General features: G+C 36.9%; 1 protein-coding gene across 1 annotated transcript in view; it reads left to right on the top strand.

Moving 5' to 3' along the window:
- The window catches only part of HMCN1 (hemicentin 1), a 521,171-nt gene that overhangs the window by 246,846 nt on the left and 254,925 nt on the right, over positions 1–19,400 (top strand). The window contains exons 16-20 of the mRNA XM_030873036.2: positions 8,346–8,540; positions 11,188–11,283; positions 12,470–12,597; positions 13,973–14,117; positions 17,817–17,929. Coding sequence (XP_030728896.2) covers positions 8,346–8,540; positions 11,188–11,283; positions 12,470–12,597; positions 13,973–14,117; positions 17,817–17,929 — 677 coding nt within the window. The remainder of the gene's footprint in view (positions 1–8,345; positions 8,541–11,187; positions 11,284–12,469; positions 12,598–13,972; positions 14,118–17,816; positions 17,930–19,400) is intronic.

Genomic DNA, 19,400 nt, shown 5'->3' with positions numbered 1-19,400 from the left:
TCCACAAGTCCATTCTCTATGTCTGCATCTTTATTCCTGCCCTGCAACTAGATTGATCAGTACCATTTTTTTTTAAGATTCCATGTATATATCTATATGTTAGCATACGGTATTTGTATTTCTCTTTCTGACTTCACTCTGTATGACAGACTCTAGGTCTAACAACCTCACTACAAATAACTCAATTTTGTTTCTTTTTATGGCTGAGTACTATTCTGTTGTATATGTGTGCCACATCTTCTTTATCCATTTATCTGTTGATGGACATTTAGGTTGGTTCCATGTCCTGGCTATTGTAAATAGAGCTGCAATGAATATTGTGGTACATGTCTCTTTTTGAATTATGGTTTTCTCAGGGTATATGCCCAATAGTGGTATTGCTGGGTCATATGGTAATCCTATTTTTAGTTTTTTAAGGAACTTCCATACTGTTTTCCATAGTGGTTGTATCAATTTACATTCCCACCAACAGTGCGGGAGGGTTCCCTTTACACCACACCCTTTCCAGCATTTATTGTTTCTCAATGTTTTCATAATGGCCATTCTGACCAGCATGAGGTGATACCTCATTGTAGTTTTCTTTTGCGTTTCTCTAATAATTAGTGATGTGGAGCATCTTTTCATGTGCCTCTTGGCCATCTGTATGTCTTCCTTGGTGAAATGTCTACTTAGGTCTTCCGCCCATTTTTTAACTGGATGGTTTGTTTTTTTGATATTGAGCTCCATGAGCTGTTTGTAAATTTTGGAGATTAATCATTTGTCTGTTGTTGCATTTGTAAATATTTTTTCCCATTCTAAGGGTCGTCTTTTTGTCTTGTTTATGGTTTCCTCTGCTGTGCAAAAGCTTTTAAGTTTAATTAAATCCCACTTGTTTATTTTTGTTTTTATTTCCGTTACTCTAGGAGGTGGGTCAAAAAAGATCTTACTGTGGTTTATGTCAAAGAGTATTTTTCCTCTGTTTTCCTCTAAGAGTTTTATAGTGTCTGGTCTTACATTTAACTCTGATCCATTTGGAGTTTATTTTTGTGTATGGTGTTAAGAAGTGTTCTAATTTCATTCTTTTACATGTAGCTGTCCAGCTTTCCCAGCACCCCTCACTGAAGAGGCTGTCTTTTCTCCGTTGTATGTTTTTGTCTCCTTTGTTGTAAATTAGGTGCCCATATGTGTGTGGGTTTATCTCTGGGCATTCTATCTTGTACCTGATAGATCTATCAGGTGCAAGATATTGATCTATATTTCTGGTTTTGTGCCAGTACCATACTGTCTTGATTACTGTAGCTTTGTGGTATAGTTTGAAGTCAGGAAGCCTGATTCCTCCAACTCCATTTTTCTTTCTCAAGATTGCTGTGGCTATTTGGGGTCTTTTGTGTTTACATACGAATTGTAAAAATTTTTGTTCTAATTCTGTGAAGAATGCCATTGGTAGTTTGATAGGGATTGCACAGAATCTGTAGATTACTTTGGGTAGTATAGTCATTTTTACAATATTGATTCTTCCAATCCAAGAACATGGTATATCTCTCCATCTGTTGGTATCATCTTTAATTTCTTTCATCAGTGTCTTATAGTTTTCTGCATATAGGTCTTTTGTCTCCCTAGGTAGGTTTATTCCTAGGTATTTTTTTCTTTTTGTTGCAGTGGTAAATGGGAGTGTTTCCTTAATTTCTCTTTCAGATTTTTCATCATTAATGTACAGTAATGCAAGAGATTTCTGTGCATTAATTTTGTATCCTGCAACTTTACCAAATTCATTGATTAGCTCTAGCAGTTTTCTGGTGGCATCTTTAGGATTCTTTATGTGTAGTATCATGTCATCTGCAAACAGTGACAGTTTTACTTCTTCTTTTCCAATTTGTATTCCTTTAATTTCTTTTTCTTCTCTGATTGCTGTGGCTGTGGCTTCCACAACTATGTTGAATAAAAGTGGCAAGAGTGGACATCCTTGTCTTGTTCCTGATCTTAGTGGAAATGCTTTCAGTTTTTCACCATTGAGTATGATGCTTACTGTGAGTTTGTCATATATGGCCTTTATTATGTTGCAGTGGGTTCCCTGTATGCCCATTTTCTGGAGAGTTTTTATCATAAATGAGTGCTGAATTTTGTCAAAAGCTTTTTCTGCATCTATTGAGATGATCATATGGTTTTTATTCCTTAATTTGTTAATGTGGTATATCACATTGATTGATTTGTATATATTGAAGAATCCTTGCATCCCTGGGATAAATCCCACTTGATCATGGTGTGTGATCCTTTTAATGTGTTGTTGGATTCTGTTTGGTAGTATTTTGTTCAGGATTTTTGTATCCATTTTCATCAGTGATATTGGTCGACAATTTTCTTTTTTTGTGATATCTTTTTCTGGTTTTGATACCAGGGTGATGGTGGCTTTGCAGAATGAATTTGGGAGTGTTTCTCCCTCTGCAATTTTTTGGAAGAGTTTGAGAAGGATCAGTGTTAGCTCTTCTCTGAGTGCTTGATACAATCACCTGTGAAGCCATCTGGTCCTGGACCCTTGTTTGTTGGAAGATTTTTAATTATGGTTTCAATTTCATTAGTTGTGACAGGTATGTTTATATTTTCTAATTCTTCATGGTTCAGTCTTGGAAAAATTGTACCTTTCCAAGAATTTGTCCATTTCTTCGTGGTTGTCCATTGTATTGGCATATAGTTGTTCGTAGTAGTCTCTTATAATCTTTTGTATTTCTGTGGTGTGAGTTGTGATTTCTCATTTTTCATTTCTAATTTTATTGATTTGCATCCTCTCCGTTTTTTTCTTGATGAGTCTGGCTAAGAGTTTACCAATTTTGTTTATCTTCTCAAACAAACCCCTTTTGGTTTTATTGATCTTTGCTATTGTTTTCTTAGTTTCTATTTCATTTATTTCTGCTCTGATTTTTATGCGTTCTTTCCTTCTACTGACTTTGGGTTTTCTTTGTTCTTCTTTCTGTAGTTTTAAGTATAGGGTTATATTGTTTATTTGAGGTTTTTCTTGTTTCTTGAGGTGAGACTGAATTGCTATCAGCTTCTCTCTTAGAACTGCTTTTGCTGCGTCCCATAGTTTTTGGGTCATCATGTTTTTATTGTCATTTGTTTCTATGTATTTTTTTAATTTCTTCTTTGATTTCTTCAGTGATCTCTTGGTTATTTAGTAATGTACTGTTTAGCCTCCATGTATTTATGGTTTTTACAGTTTTTTTCCTGTAATTGGTTTCCATCTCATAGCATTGTGGTCAGAAAAGATGCTTGATATGATTTCAATTTTCTTAAATTTACCAATGCTTGATTTTTGACCCAAGATGTGATCCTGGAGAAGATGTGTTCTGGCTGCACTTGAGAAGAAAGTGTATTCTGCCACTTTTGCGTGGAATGTTCTATAAATATCAATTAAACCTATCTGGTCTATTGTGTCATTTAAAGCTTGTGTTTCCTTATTTATTTTCTGTTTGGATGGTCTGTCCATTGGTGTAAGTGGGGTATTAAAGTCCCATACTATTATTGTGTTACTGTCGATTTCTCCTTTCCTGGTTATTAGCATTTGCCTTATGTATTGAGGTGCTCCTATGTTGGGTGCATAAACATTTATAGTTGTTATATCTTCTTGGATTGATTCTTTGATCATTATGTAGTGTCCCTCCTTATCTCTTAAAACAGTCTTTATTTTAAAGTCTATTTTATCTGATACGAGTATTACTACTCCAGCTTTCTTTTGATTTCCATTTGCATGGTATATCTTTTTCCATCCCTTCACTTTCAGTCTGTACGTGTCCCTAGGTCTGAAGTGGGTCTCTAGCAGACAGCATATATATGGGTCTCTTTTTGTATGCATTCTGCCAGTGTGTGTCTTTTGGTTGGGACATTTAATCCATTTACATTCAAGGTTATTATCAATATGTATATTCCTATTACCATTTTCTTAATTGTTTGGGGTTTGTTTTTGTGGGTCTTTTTCTTCTCTTGTGTTTCCTGCCTAGAGAAGTTTCTTTAGCATTTGTTGTAAACCTGGTTTGGTGGTGCTGAGTTCTCTTAGCTTTCACTTGTCTGAAAAGCTTTTGATTTCTCCATTGAATCGGAATGAGATCCTTGCTGGGGAGAGTAATCTTGGTTGTAGGTTTTTCTCTTTCATCACTTTACGTATATCCTTCCACTGCCTTCTGCAGAGTTTCTGCTGAAAAATCAGCTGATAACCTTATGGGGATTCCTTTGTATGTTATTTTTTGTTTTTTCCCTTGCTGTTTTTAATATTTTTTCTTTGATTTAATTTTTATTAGTTTGATTAATATGTGTCTTGATGTGTTTTTCCTAGGGTTTACCTTGTATGGGACTCTCTGTGCTTCCTGGACTGGGGTGACTATTTCCTTTCCCGTGTTAGGGAAGTTTTCAACTGTAATCTCTTCAAATATTTTCTCACACCCTTTCTTTTTCTCTTCTTCTTCTGGGACCCCTATAATTCGAATGTTGGTGCATTTAGTGTCGTCCCAGAGGTCTCCAAGGTTGTCTTCAGTTCTTTTCATTCTTTTTTCTTTATTCTACTCCTCGGCAGTTATTTCAGCCATCTTGTCTTCAGCTCACTTATTCGTTCTTCTGCCTCAGTTATTCTGTTATCGAATCCTTCCAGTGTTTTTTTCATTTCAGTTATTGTGGTGTTCATCTCTGTTTGTTTGTTCATTAGTTCTTCTAGATCTTTGTTAAACATTTCTTGTATTTTCTCAGTCTGTGCCTTCATTCTATTTCTGAGTTTCTGGATCATCTTTACTATCATTACTCTGAATTCTTTTTCAGGTAGATTGCCTATTTCCTCTTCATTTATTGGGTCTTGTAGGTTTTTACCTTGCTTCTTCAGCTGTGACATATTTTTTGCCATCTCATGTTTTTGTTTGTTTGTTTGTTTGTTTGTTTGTTTTTAAATGGGTGGGATTGTGTTCCTGTCTTACTGGTTGTTTGGCCTGAGGCTTCCAACACTGGAGTTTGTAGGCTGTTGGGTAGAGCTTGTTCTTGGTGCTGAGTTGAGAACCTCTGTGAGACCTCACTCCAATGAATATTCCCTAGGGTCTGAGGGAATACCCCTATTCTCTGTTAGTCCAGTGGTTCAGACTCGGAGTTCACACTGCAGGAGCTTCAGCCCAACCCCTGGCTCATGAACCAACATCTCACAAGCTGCATGGGGTGGCAAAAAAAAAAAAAGAAAGAAAGAAAGAAAGAAAAAAAGAGGGAACAATAACAAAGTGAAAAATAAAATTAGGCTAGGAAATAACAGATATGTTAGAAAGAATATAAAAATCTAGATGAATCAACAAGTGGAAGGTACATCAGTACCACAATAGGGAAAAAGAGGAGGGAAAGGGAAAAAAAAAAAAGAAAGAAAGAAAGAAAGAAAAAAAAGGGGGGTAAAGACCTTGGCTGTGGAGGGCGGGACCTAAGCAAGGGTGAGGTTTGGGCGGTGGGCAGCGCCTATGCTTAGGACCCACAGGGCTGGAATAGGCCCTGGGGGCTGTGGGGGGCTGGGGCTTAGGCTCAAGGAACAGAAGTGGCCCAGGCCTGCCCCCCATCCCTGGTCTCAGAGGGTGGGAAACCTCACCTGGGAGCCCAGCAGGCTTCCTGGACTCAAGTGGGCGGGGCAAATGCCCTCCTCTCTTCTCCTGCTCCTCCCGGAGGGCCCCTCCCACCTGCCTCTCCTGATCTCCCCAGCCTCAGGGGTGCCAATCCTGTCTGGCCTCTACTTCTTCTGCCCCCTCTGTCCCCCCACGTCCTATTGGTTCACTTGGGGGTTCCTCCCATCTCCTTAGGTGTCAGGGTCCTTCACCAGCCACTGGCAGGCACCCTAGTTGTGGGGAGATGCTAACTCGATGTCTTTCCACACGCCATCTTGACTCTGCCCCCTATCCTTTTTAAATCTAGTTGTTCTTGGCTTTGTTACATCTGAACATTGTCATTTTGTCTCCATTTTCACTGATGGCCTTGTTCTTTATGTCAGTAAGCTTGGTTTCCTCCCCAGCACTTGAACAATCCCAGACTTCTGCATATCTTTTTGCTCTTCTGGAATTTATTTTCTTTCTAATCTCCATATTCACCTGTTCACACTCTGAGCCTAACATATCCTGGGATTTTTATACCTCTCTGTTTCAGACAAGCAGCTGGCTCTGGAATAAATGACTAGTATCACTCCAGAGAAAAGTAAGTAGGCCTTACACACGTAAGATAAGCACAGAGTCAGCTGCTTTCTAAACTATTTTTTAAATATGTTTATTTTACCTATTATTTTTTATTAGTCAAATTCCCATATATATGTAAGAGAAATCTAAACACAGGTACATAACTTCTTTTTAAAAACATATTGCTCAACTGTAGTATTTAACTTAATTTTATGTAGTTTCAAAAAACAAACAATTACACTTCTGAAATTGCCATGTTTCTTCAAAACTGCAAGTTCAAATGTACTGGATCAATGTTGTTATCATCATATACACTTAATGCACACACACACAAGGTTATTGTTGAAGTGTTTTAATATTGATTCAATCATTCACAAATATCTAGCAGCCATGTATAATACACAAAGTACCATGTTAGTTGCCATAAAAGGTAAAAATGTGGTTACAAATATAAATTCTCTGGGGGAAGTCAAACATATAGTCTAGTAAGAGGCTGAATCTAGCCATTGCCGTGAGAGTGGCGTAGAGTGAGTTCTGTGAAAGCTCAGAGAGGGAAGAAATCATATCCCTTTAGGATGGTAAGAGATGGCATTGCGGAAGGGCCTTTTGAACTGCCTTCAAGAATTGTCAGTATTTCAGTAGCCAGAGAATCAACAGCAGACATCACATTTGAAAGGGGTGGTGGTAACACAGTTGCTGATTTCGGAAAGGTCCATCCTTGACTGGAGACGAGTAAGTTCTGATTGTCCAGAGAATAAGATTTGTATGGAGAAATAATCGAAAATGTGGCTGTAAAGTTAAAGGAGGTCGTTTGGCCCAGGCTAATAAAGCACTAATGCTACTTGGGAGACAGCTGTACATCCAAGTCCCAGAATTCCTGTTGAGAAGGGAGAGAAGTGATCTCTACACCCATTCTTACTAGCCTGAAAACCAGCTTGAGTACGGGCAGTTATAAGAACCCATGGAAAAGGGGAGGCTGATAAAATGATAAAGAATTGTGACTTTGGAGTCGGATCAACCTAGTTTTCAGTCCTAGTTCCACTGTTCAACTCCATGTGACACTTAGCAAATTAACTATCTCTGTCTCAGTTTTATAAAATTGGGGTAATAACAGTACCTACCTCATAGGGATATTTTGAAGATCAAATGAGGTAATTAATGAAGAGGACTTAACAGAGTCTCTGGCTCTATAAGTGATAGTTGTTGTAGTTCCTAACCATTGTTTAATCTTGACATTATCAAGGAGACATCCCTAGGGTACTTCCTCTTAGAGTCCTACAAGAGCAGGTTTCATCTGTTACCTCTAATAGTATCTTATGTATTTCTCCTTGCCTGATACCTCAAACATTATTACTCATAAGTTCCGTGGGACATACTGAGCGCCTCATCTATTTGGGCCTTCTGACAGCATCCTCCCTATATTGCATTCCTCTGTTTTCCAGGGTATGCCTGTTACCTCTGATTTTTTCCCCCTGGCTTCTGTGGTTACCTAAATTATGTAGATAAGTGTAGACTTCTTACTTATAATTTTATAATTTCTGAATCATTTCTTAGCTCTAATATTAAGCACTCCGTATTCTCCATTTATCAAATGCTATTCTGTTACTTTAATTTGAATTATTGATTCTCAAGCTTCAATTTCTTTAACTCAAAAATGCAAAAAAAAATGTGAAAGATATTGAGAAGCAAGAATGTGATATACACCAAGAATATAATTTAAGATTAAATACTGTTACCTTGTTATATGGTGATCTATTGAAGAATGAACTCTGATATAATTAGTTTATTTAAAAATTCAGCCTAAAGAAGTAAGTTTTGGAAAGTGTCAAAAATATTTCATTGCAAGGCAGACTTATTTGTAAGAAAATTTTAAGTTTTGAGGAGTATGGCATAAACTAAAATTGAAAGCAAATTCCAAAAATGAAAGATTCCCTTTAGTTAAGGAAATCTTGATTTAAATTCCCACCCTTTCCATCTTATCACTTTAAGGAAATAGTTGAACTTCTTTGTTGCTCTATTCATTTATTTAAAAAATCTATTTCAATAGCAGACAGGAATACTTAAAGCATATATTTATAATATTATATGAACTATGATTTGATTTGAATTCAATCTGTTGATAGTTTAATAATTTATATTTAATGCACATGTATACTATACCAATGACCACTCTTTTTCATTTTAAATATCTTCTAGCACCTCCAGTTTTTATACAAGAACCTGCTGATGTGTCTATGGAAATTGGCTCAAATGTGACATTACCTTGCTATGTCCAGGGTTATCCAGAACCAAAGATTAAATGGCGAAGATTAGACAACATGCCCATCTACTCAAGACCTTTTTCAGTGAGTTCCATCAGCCAACTAAGAACAGGAGCTCTCTTTATTTCAAGTAGGTTAAAGGAAATATATTTTATACAAATATATACATATAAATTATACATTTTTATACATAGGTGTTGCTATGTTTAAAATAGTGAATTAATCGTGCCAACATATTTTGTTTGTTGCATTTCATTTTAAAATAATACTGAACTCATATCTAGGAATTGTCATAAATGAATAACATTTTATTCAATTTTATGTCATTACTATATCATATAGATTTATGAAGCAATATGACTTTCTTCATATCTCATTGTTTCTTACTGCAAATAGAGTCTCCTGGGCCTGTAGGTGGATAAGTAATCACATTTTATTGACTCTTGTACCACCTGTTGTATAGAAAGGTAAAATATTACTAGTAGTTAGTTAATGTTAATTTTGGGCCAAGAATACATAACCACATAGGGACACTATACACTATCAAAAATTTTTGATTAAAAGCTATATCTATCTGGAGCAAAACATTTTTTAAAAAGTCAAATATGCCATCATCCCAAACTTTTACCTGTAAGCTATTAAGCATTCAGATATTTGTAAACCTTTAGTACTTTTTCAAATATTGTTAAGAATATTTAGATACTGGCACCAGAGGAGTAAAAACATTTAGATGATTAATTGATTTTTTTTTAATAAAATTGCATTTTTAGGGGATTTTGTAGAAAGCCCCCAATAAGTGATTTTCATGTTTATTAACAACATTAAATGTGCATTAGCCACTTAAACTTTCAATACAAATTAAACTGTCTAATTACAAGTGCTTACAGCTCTGTGCTAGGTGAAGACAGAAGTCAAATATGGGGTTCCTCACTCAGGCATTTTACAGTCTACTGTCAGAGTGGATGATCACAGAAGTACCTACCAGAATTACTCATTAGATTGGGTCAGATTGTGCAGGAACTGAAATGTGCAGGTGAAGAAATGTAGTTGGTGAGGTAGAAAATAGACCCCCAAGCTTCATAGGCACGAAAAGGCATGTGAAAGTACTGTTTGAGAACAGCTCCCCTGCAGGATATGAGGAGACAGGAGCGGGAGGGAAGAATGGGGAGGATCATGTAGGTAGGGTGATGGTGGTGATGAGAAACAACCCAGAGGAAAACAAATGAGACCTGAAAACAAATCATTTAGCAGAAATGAAAGAAAAGTAAGAATAAAGGAGGGCAGTGTATTCACCGATGGTTGCCCAGTTGTTCAAACTAAATCATCTAAAAGGAAACTAGTGATGAGAAACTTAGCTCTCACTGGTATTTTGTATTTCTACAGAAATTAGCCCGAGTTGATAATATGGAGACTACCTTGGTTAGAAACAATGTATAACTTATTAACTAGGTGATTTGCTGAGCTTTCCTTGGCAAATGAATGTTTGCTAATTTTGAGAGTGAACACTGTGCTTACCAGATGCAGTTCTGCAGTTATATGCATGTGGTTAACAGAGTAGAAACTTGGTCACTGCTCTTTATTTGGGATAGTATGGAACTATTCATAATGGAAAGCTGCGTTTTTCTCTGCCAATGTCTTATCAATAGATTAAACTGTGCCTATTTTAGTTAAGATAGTTGCAAAGGTGACGATCAATCCCCTATTTAAAAATCTTCTCTTGACACCCCAGTTGCTCATAAGGTAAAACTTGGCTGTTTTATAAGGCACCAGGCTACCTCTTCATCTTCAGGCTCCTGACTGTGCCCACACGGCCTGTAACCCAGCGATCCTCATCCTAGTCCCCTAACACACTCTTTAATTTTAAATATTTTATAAATATCCTTTTTATTATTCTGAAAATTCTATGTATTTGATCAACGTACATAATAAAAATTATTTTAACATGCAAAATATAGTACAAAGGAAAACAAAGGAAAGTAATTTTTATTAAAATAATATGTATTTAAATAGATAATACTCTGGCAATGCTCATACAATATGTATACATGTTATGTATATCACCATGAATTTGAGAGCTAAAATGTAGACTGATACAGAAATATGGGATTGATGACTCAAAAACTCCAGGCTGGTGAAGTGATTTTCTGAAATGGCGGGCAATTCTTGCAAGAGTTCTTTCTTTCTTCCACTTATACAGAATTAGGTTGTAGGCTCAAATAATTATAAACAAAGTCATCACATCCATAAATTTCCAGTGGGGCCTTCAAAAGTCTTGGCGAACCTGGGATATTGTTCCTTTCGTGAATCCCCCCCATGCATCGTCTCCCTAGTTTTTGCCAGTAGACTCCCCTGATCATTGGACCAATGAAAGCAGTCTCCCCTGCAAACCTCCACACGCCCCCAGGGTGGTACTGCAGCTTTCCATTCTTTGAACAGACCATGAGTTTTCAAGTCATGCTCTTGCCTTTGCAGCCCATTAGGTTTGGACTGCCCTTCCTCTGTTCTACCTACTGTTTCAGGTACAGCTTAGGTATTACCTCCTATGTGAATCCTTCCCGAACTCCTCCTTGTGCCATCAGTCACTTCTGTCTCTGTGCCCCCATAGCTCATTGTCTGAAGCTCAAATTAGAGCAGTCATCACACTGTGGTACGATTGTTGCTTTCAAGGTATGTCTCCTCCCCTAGAATGGGAACTACCAGATCACAAGCACGGTGCCTGGCACATAGTTAATGCTCCACAGATGATGTTGAATGAGTAAATAATCTCTTCTTTTTAGACTTATGGGCAAGTGATAAAGGAACATATATTTGTGAAGCTGAAAACCAGTTTGGAAAGATCCAGTCCCAGGCAACAGTAACAGTGACAGGACTTGGTAAGATCAATTAAGTACTTAGACACCACACTTTTTGAAAACATCAGACTCCTCTTAGTACGTCATCTCTTGCCTGTACCATTAAAAACAAACAAAAAAAAACCCCAGGTAAACATCTGATTACTACATTAGCCTTCCTTCTCCCCACCCTATTTCATATTTCATGATGTTAGAACTGGAAATAGAGATCATCCTCTTCAAGCTCCTTATCTTTCCTTTGAAGAAATGAAGGTCAATTGAATAAATTCATTTAAGTCTTAAGTATGAGTACACACACACACACACACACACACACACACACACAACACACACATGTTGTGGTGGTGTGCTTTTCTAGTTCTTTTCTTTACACTTATTATTTTAGTCCACATGGAATTATTTCTGTGTATGATATGAAGTAAGAATATAATATCCGTTATTTCCAAGTAGTAAGACACTTGTTTTAATATTTTTATTGCATGTTCTCTTCCCACTGAGTAAAATACCCATTTGGTCACATGCTAAATTTATAATCTTATGTCTGTTCCTTGGAATTCTATTTATGCACTAGTCCTACATTGTTTAAATTCTTACACCATTTATTGTGATTTTTAAATCTCATTAATACACTTCTATAAAATTTTCTTTATGTATCTCCCTTAATTCATCTACGTATATTTAAATTTTCCAAGAAGACTCTCTTAGAGATTTTGCTTTGATTTATGTAGAATTACTTCCCTGATTTCCATCTAAGAGTTCACCTCATTTTATTTGCCTGAGCTGTTATGACAGCCTCCTCACTAATCTCATCCCTTCCACTTTTCCCTTGTCCGGTAAGTTCTCAGATTGATATTTCCTGAAAATGGTTCTGATGATTCCACTCTTCTATTTATCCATGCTTTCAGTCACTCTCCATTTGAATACATTGCAAATTTCTTGGCTTGACTTTTCTGCCCTTTCATGCCATAGACTTATTCTTTTTTACTTTCTCTACTTCTTTGCTATTACCTGTCCTCTTGCCATTCCCTCTGCTTAGAAGGGTCCTTTATCTCTATCTTCCAATTCATACCCATGTACATTTAAAAATCTTGTTCTTGAAAACTCCATTTCTAATAGCATAATTAGTAGTCATCTTTGCCTATAAAAGAGTTTGCTTTCCTTTGGATGAAATAGCCTTGACAGTGCCTGTGTTCTTTCTCTGATTTAGTTGCTCCACTCATCGGAATCAGCCCTTCAGTGACCAGTGTAATTGAAGGACAGCAGCTGACTTTGCCTTGTGTTCTATTGGCTGGAAATCCCATTCCAGAACGTCGGTGGATTAAGAACTCAGCCATGGTAAGAACATTTTAAATCCATGCATTCATATTCCTCTTGCGTAATATGAATTCATATTCATATATTGCCTCTTGTGTAAGAGGCAATGTATTCCAAACATTGAAATTTTAATGTAATAAATATACAAACATATATTTTTTAAGTGTACCAAAACTTTTCTTCAGTATTAACATGTTTATGCAGTTCATATTATTTTGAAATTAATATGATGGAGAAATAGCCAATGGTGTAATTTTTATAATTTTGTAACTAGTAAACTCTCTTCAGAATATGTAATAACTGAAGCAAGTATGAAGTTTTTTCCCATAGGATTTAAGTATTTTATATCCTTCTTTGCAGGACATAATAAAATGTTAATATTCTCATAACATTCTTTCATTTTATATATTAATCTTTATTGTTATCGTCAAATGTTCTTTTATTGTGAACTATTTTAAAATGTGGGTCTACTTTGTGTCGTTTTTCAATGCATAATTTTTGATTATGAAGGAATGCGAAAAATTTTCACAGTTGTAAGGAATTATTCTGTAATTTTCACAGTTGTAAGGAATTATTAAACATGCTATCTATAGCAACAAATTTTCACCTAGTCCAGAGCATTTTTCCTTCCATTTTCCAGAGTATTTAGACTTACTCCCTTATTGAAGTACCAATTAAAAGTGAATTGATTCCATGGGATAAGATGTAAAATTGTTTGTATTTGCATAAAAACCTGAGAAAAATGAGTGCACCTCACTCAATAGTAAATGCCCTTATAACATAGGATGATACTGTTTGAGCACTAAAGTACCCTATGATTGAATAAAATGCATAAATGTTACAGAGTTAGAGGTGATGATTCTTAACGGAAACCGTTGTCAGCCTTCTCTCATGCAGTTCCTATATCATACATTGCCCTCTAATATTATTTGTATCTGTCACTGAAAAGGGTGCATGTTGAGATTAAGTCACATTCTCTCAGCTTGAATGATGCCTGTTTGCCAGAATGAAAATGTCAGATGGCTTGGAAGTGGTAGTAAAGCCTTCTTGAAAAAGAACAAATTAAGCCAAAAGTAAAAGTGAAATTTGGGTCCTTCGTGATAACAAAAATTACAGAAACAGGGAATTCGTGTTGTTTCTATTTCTTTCCCTTTCCAATATGTGCATAATTCTGACAGATGTTAGTGGATAGGATTTTTGGTGGTATATCACAGTGACATACAATTGATGCTACTCTTGGTAACATTTTATTCTCATCATTTTTCACTTAAGGGTGTTAAAATATTTTGTTATTTTATAACACATTTAATAACCCAGTTGGAGAAGAAAGCAGATCTGTTTTGGGCTTACACAATATTGCCTGTTTAATTAAAAATGACTTTTTTTTTCCTTCAAGTTGGTCCAAAATCCTTACATCACTGTACGCAGTGACGGGAGTCTCCATGTTGAAAGAGCTCGGCTGCAGGACGGGGGCGAGTATACTTGTGTGGCCAGTAATGTTGCTGGAACCATTAGCAAAACTACCACTGTGGACGTGCATGGTAAGAGGCGCACCCATCATAATTCTTTTCTTTCCAAACCATGTTCAAGGCTGGGTTCATATCTTTAAATCAAATAACTCTGTTCTTGTAGTTTTAAGAAGCAGATATCTTTCCTAATTGTTATTCTTAACAAAAAGCCTTATTTCTTGAACAATATTTACATTGTTAAGCCCGTTTCCAGATTTCCCTTTTCTGTATATACAAAAGGACATTATTGGGAGTCACTTGCTGAGTCTCTCCAGGGGCTTTTGTAAGTGGTTTCTTAATTGATAAAAGTGAACTCAGCTCTCAAAGAGTTATGTTTAAAAGTACATTTTAATTTCAGGAAAGCTGAACTTACTGTGCCATCCAAATTGCCTCTTCTTCTCGGATTGTGCCACAAGCATTTTCTTACTAATGACCCCTTTGTGTGTTTGCTAGAAATGACCTAAACTTTTCTAAAGGCCACTTCATGTGCTCCAAACAATCTTTTTGCGTGTTAAGTAACTTAAAGGTCACAAATAAAAAAATCCAGAAACCATCTTTTTTCCATTCGTGAGTAACCGTTCCCAACTTTTTACATCTCAATAAATAACAGCTTCATAGCTTAAGAAATTGTCGTAACTTCTTTTGTATATCTCCTTTAAAGACTTTGCTTTTTAAAGTGTTGTATTAAAAACTAGCTCTGTGTACAGAGATAAAAGTAGAATAGAACATTTATTTTTAGTAGTTGATACAGTCTTTTTTAGGGCCTGGATTGGAGAATCCAGTAATTTCCAAATTTTGCTTGTTCTGTTGAAATTTTCAGTGGATACAGGACATCTTTTTAATGTGTGCTTCTCATTGTAAATAGCTTCTTCTACCTCTTTCAGTCCTATGCCAATCTTGTACCAATCTCCACCAACATTATGTGAGATATTCTTGAAGAAATACCAAAGTAACATTAAGTGAGTTGAGTAAATACATAATGTCAAATTGGGTATAGCTGTGTTTAACTATTTTTTAAAGAAGATCAGTCCATACATTTTGCGGAGGGTGCTTATGGACCAGTTTGAGAATCTACGGTAGAAATGCATTCATGTCATCTCCCTTTGGCATCTAGCAACTGCCTAGAATATTGTGTTGAGAAGAATTCTGATATAAATTTTCACTTGGGTGAAAGAGTGACATGATTAGTTGTGATGTCTGCCAGATCCGAGGAGTATGGAGAAGACGGATGAACCAATGATGTGGTTTATCAAGATGCAAAAAATTTTAACAGTTAAGTTTAAAAGGTCATTTCACAACATCGTTTCATCCATCTTAGGCCAAAATGAGTAACTGATTTAGTTAATAAGATTTAGAAAAATTAACCCAGCATTTGACGTGAACTAAACCAAACAGCTATTTAGAGGACAGATTTGCCTTTGAGTTGGATGTGATCCAGTATCACAAATTCTGTATACCTCTGTATTTATGTTAATTTCATCACTCTGCCTCTCCACTTTTAAGAGTATTTATTATATCCTGAGATAAACCATAATGGAAAAGAATATTAAAAAAAGAATGTATATATATATGTATAACTGAGTCACTTTGCTGTACAGTAGAAATTAACACCACATTGTAAATCAAAGGCTCTCAAAGAATTCTTAGAAGAATTGAATTAACGAATGCCCATATAAATATGTGCAAATTAAAATGACAAACTATTTAATTGTCATGTTGATTTACATAGATTGACAATCTGGAAAGAAAAACTCTTCCATACTCAAATGTCATCAGATTTGAAAACCGTTGCCTAAATTTGCCACTTGCCTTTATAGCTGTCGAACTGAATATGTATTTAAGAAAATGGCTTATTCCATGTTGCCATAAAATGACAGCAAAGTTGAAAGTTGACTATTCCATGATGATTCTAGAAATTAAATTTCTCACTTTAGAGAGCAGCCTGACATTGAGCTGGGAATTTACTGCCAATTCTTTAAGAAGATATGATCTAAAGAATAATCCCAGCCTTAGGAAAATACAAGGATTTACTGCCAATTCTTTAAGAAGATATGATCTAAAGAATAATCCCAGCCTTAGGAAAATACAAGGATGTAGCAAAGCTCATCTAAGCCTTTCAAAAGGAAGCTTTTGCACTGAGGTCTCTGGTTTCTCTTGTTCTGGCAAACTTCTACACCAGGGTAGCTGGGATAATTCTAGAGAAATTTGACTTAAAAACAAGAGCCACAGTGAGTGCTTGAGCTCTAGGAAACAGCTCCAGTCTCATCTTTCTGGGGGAAGGAAAGGAAATTCCTGGTATATATTGGGCTTTCATTACGTTCCTTGCGCTATGTTAGGTACTTTCACGTATGGGAGCTTTTTTTTTTTTTAAAGATTTATTATTTAATTAATTAATTAATTAATTAATTTTATTTGGCTGCGTCGGGTCTTAGTTGCAGCATGCGGGATCCTCGTTGAGGCATGCAGGATCTTTTGTTGCAGTGCACAGGCTCTTCGTTGTGGAGCGCGGGCTTCTCTCTAGCTGTGGTGTGCAGGTTTTCTCTTCTCTAGTTGTGGTGCGTGGGTTCCAGAATGCATGGGCTCTGTAGTTTGTGGCACACAGGCTTCTCTCTAGTTGAGGCACCCGGGCTCAGTAGTTGTGGTACGTGGGCTTAGTTGCCCTGTGGCATGTGGGATCTTAGTTCCCTGATCAGGGATGGAACCCATGTCCCCTGCATTGGAAGGCAGATTCTTTAACATTGGACCACCAGGGAAGTCCCTGGGAGCTTCTTTAATCAAATTCTTTACTTTGAGAACATTGAGTATTGATAATTTTTTGTATGCAAGTTGGTTATGATGAACAGATATATACAGAATAGAATGATGAAGTCTTCCCTTTCCTTTTGCTTCCAATCATATAATGTCAATTCTTTAGTTGCTTTCTAAAGTCAAAAGATATGCATTCTTAGTGAAAAATATTGACTGGGCTTCCCTGGTGGCACAGTGGTTGAGAGTCCGCCTGCCGATGCAAGGGACACCGGTTCGTGCCCCGGTCTGGGAAGAGATTCCACATGCCACGGAGCGGCTGGGACCGTGAGCCATGGCCGCTGAGCCTGCGCGTCCGGAGCCTGTGCTCCGCAACGGGAGAGGCCACAACAGTGAGAGGCCCGCGTACCACAAAAAAAAAAAATATATGTAGACTTAAAATCTTGTATTTTAGACTTTTAAATGTAAACTCCTGAGACCTTTCAAGCTTTACTTTTGAATTCCTTTTATGAAAATAGATTCTATTTTCGAGGTTAAATTTAGTAGCTTGCTAAGTGATTCTTGTGTATAGACAGGTATTTAATCTGTAGTGGTTAAACAGTCCATTTCTCTGGAGGTGAGGTTAAGTCAGCTCACTGCAGCTTAATGGGGTAATGGAGAATGGTGTAAGATATGTTAAGTGTGTAACTCTGTAGTTCTAGCTTGAATTTCCTGAAAATACGATTTCCTTCAGTTCTCTCTTATTTTTGTTAGGAAAATCAACTTAATTTACTACTTGATTTTAAGTGTTTATTAAATTCTTCAGATTGCAACTATTTTATTTACTTTATTACACTCCCTTACAAATTGCCATACGTTTCTAACAGAAAAGGTTGTCTTTGCTAGTTTTTAGAAATATTCGTGTATCCTGAAAATGTTCAACTTTAAACTTGTGAGGCTAAATGGAAGGACGGGTGCTCAGATTCTGCATATTGCTTCCTTTTCCAGTTCTACCAACCATTCAGCATGGACAGCAGGTACTCAGTACCATTGAAGGCATTCCAGTAACTTTACCATGCAAGGCAAGTGGAATCCCCAAACCATCTATCATCTGGTCCAAGGTAAATGACTTATCTAGTGATGTTTGTTAATAATATGTGTTGCTACAACAATATTTGAATATTTTCATACATGGAACTTGTCACTGTACCATAGAACCTTACAGAAAGGAAAACCCATAGTCATACGTCTTAGAAGGGACCTTAAAATGTCCTTAGTTCATTCAACTACTTGATGCTTAAATAGTATTAACACAACAGTGAACACTAATGCAGCACATTCTTTGCGCCGGGGACTTTTCTAAGCACTTCACATGTTGTAGCAGATCCTTTTTTACTCCTTGCCACATCCCCTAAACCCTTTTGACTTAAGCTCAGCTCTGGTGGACTGCTCCATGCTCTCTGCCAGGGTCACTCTTCATGCATGTACCTCTCTAGTTTGGGGACTCAGGGCTTTCTCCAAAACCCCACAACGCCACTTAGCCTGCTGAGTGGTCAGGGAGTACAAGAACATTAAATCCTGGGAGAGGGAGATGTCCCATATAAATGTCCCACTTCTCATCTATCAGAAAAATCCTTCTGGGGTGCATCTACATAGTTTCTCAGAGGGCCCCGAGCACACTGAGCTTGTAAGCCCAGCCACGGAGGAAACCAGGGCAGTGAAACCCTTTATTAGCTTTCCTTCCTTCTTGCCTCACTTTCCAACTGTCCTCTTCAAGCCCCTGGGAATCACTTTCCAAGTAAACTTCCTGACTCCAAATCTTTATCTAGGACTCTGCTCTTCTGGAAGCCAAAATAAGACACATAGATGAACTCATTTATCCCCCTCAGTATCCCTGTCGTGAAGTTCTCTGGCTTTTCCTTATGTTCTTGCAGTGAGGAAAGAAGGACTTCCTTCTTCCATTTCCTGAGGAAGTCCTTTCCATCTTTCAACAGCCGTGAAGGTGGCATATTTTCTGTAGATTAAATCTGGTAGAGGAAAGTAATATAAAATGGTGGCATAATAATGAAATATGGCGTTTGTATATTTAGGATCACAACCAAAGTATTTTGTCATAACATCTAATTTTATATTTCTAAAAATCTCTGAAATATAGAGAAGTTGGTTTTGACATCCGTAAATTAAATGGAAAGATTAAGATTTCTGCATCCTGGGCACAAAAATATGGTGGTGAAGCGGATCCCCCAAACTGCACAGTCTCTGGTCCTGAGTAGAAGCTTAATGCATTTTAGGGAAATGTAAAAATGAAATCTTCTTTACAGGATGGCCTTTGAGCTGGGATCATGCACAGAAGTTAAGAGTTAGGCCCCCAAGCCTGCCTGCGTGGGTTCGAGTTCCAGTTCTACCACTGACTGACTGTTTGGCCCTGGGCAAGTTACTCTGCCAAGCCCCCAGATTTAATGCTGTCATCTGTAAAACACGGGTTGTAGTAGTTCCTACTCATAAGATTGTTGTGAGCATTAACATAATTAATTCATGTGAAGTGCTCAAAACGGTACCTGGCTTAGCATAAACACTCATCCCATCTGCTGC

This window comes from Globicephala melas, chromosome 1, assembly GCF_963455315.2.
Source record: "Globicephala melas chromosome 1, mGloMel1.2, whole genome shotgun sequence".
NCBI lineage: Eukaryota > Metazoa > Chordata > Mammalia > Artiodactyla > Delphinidae > Globicephala > Globicephala melas.
Note: the sequence above shows the minus strand (reverse complement) of the source record. Positions and strands in the feature narration are given on the sequence as shown.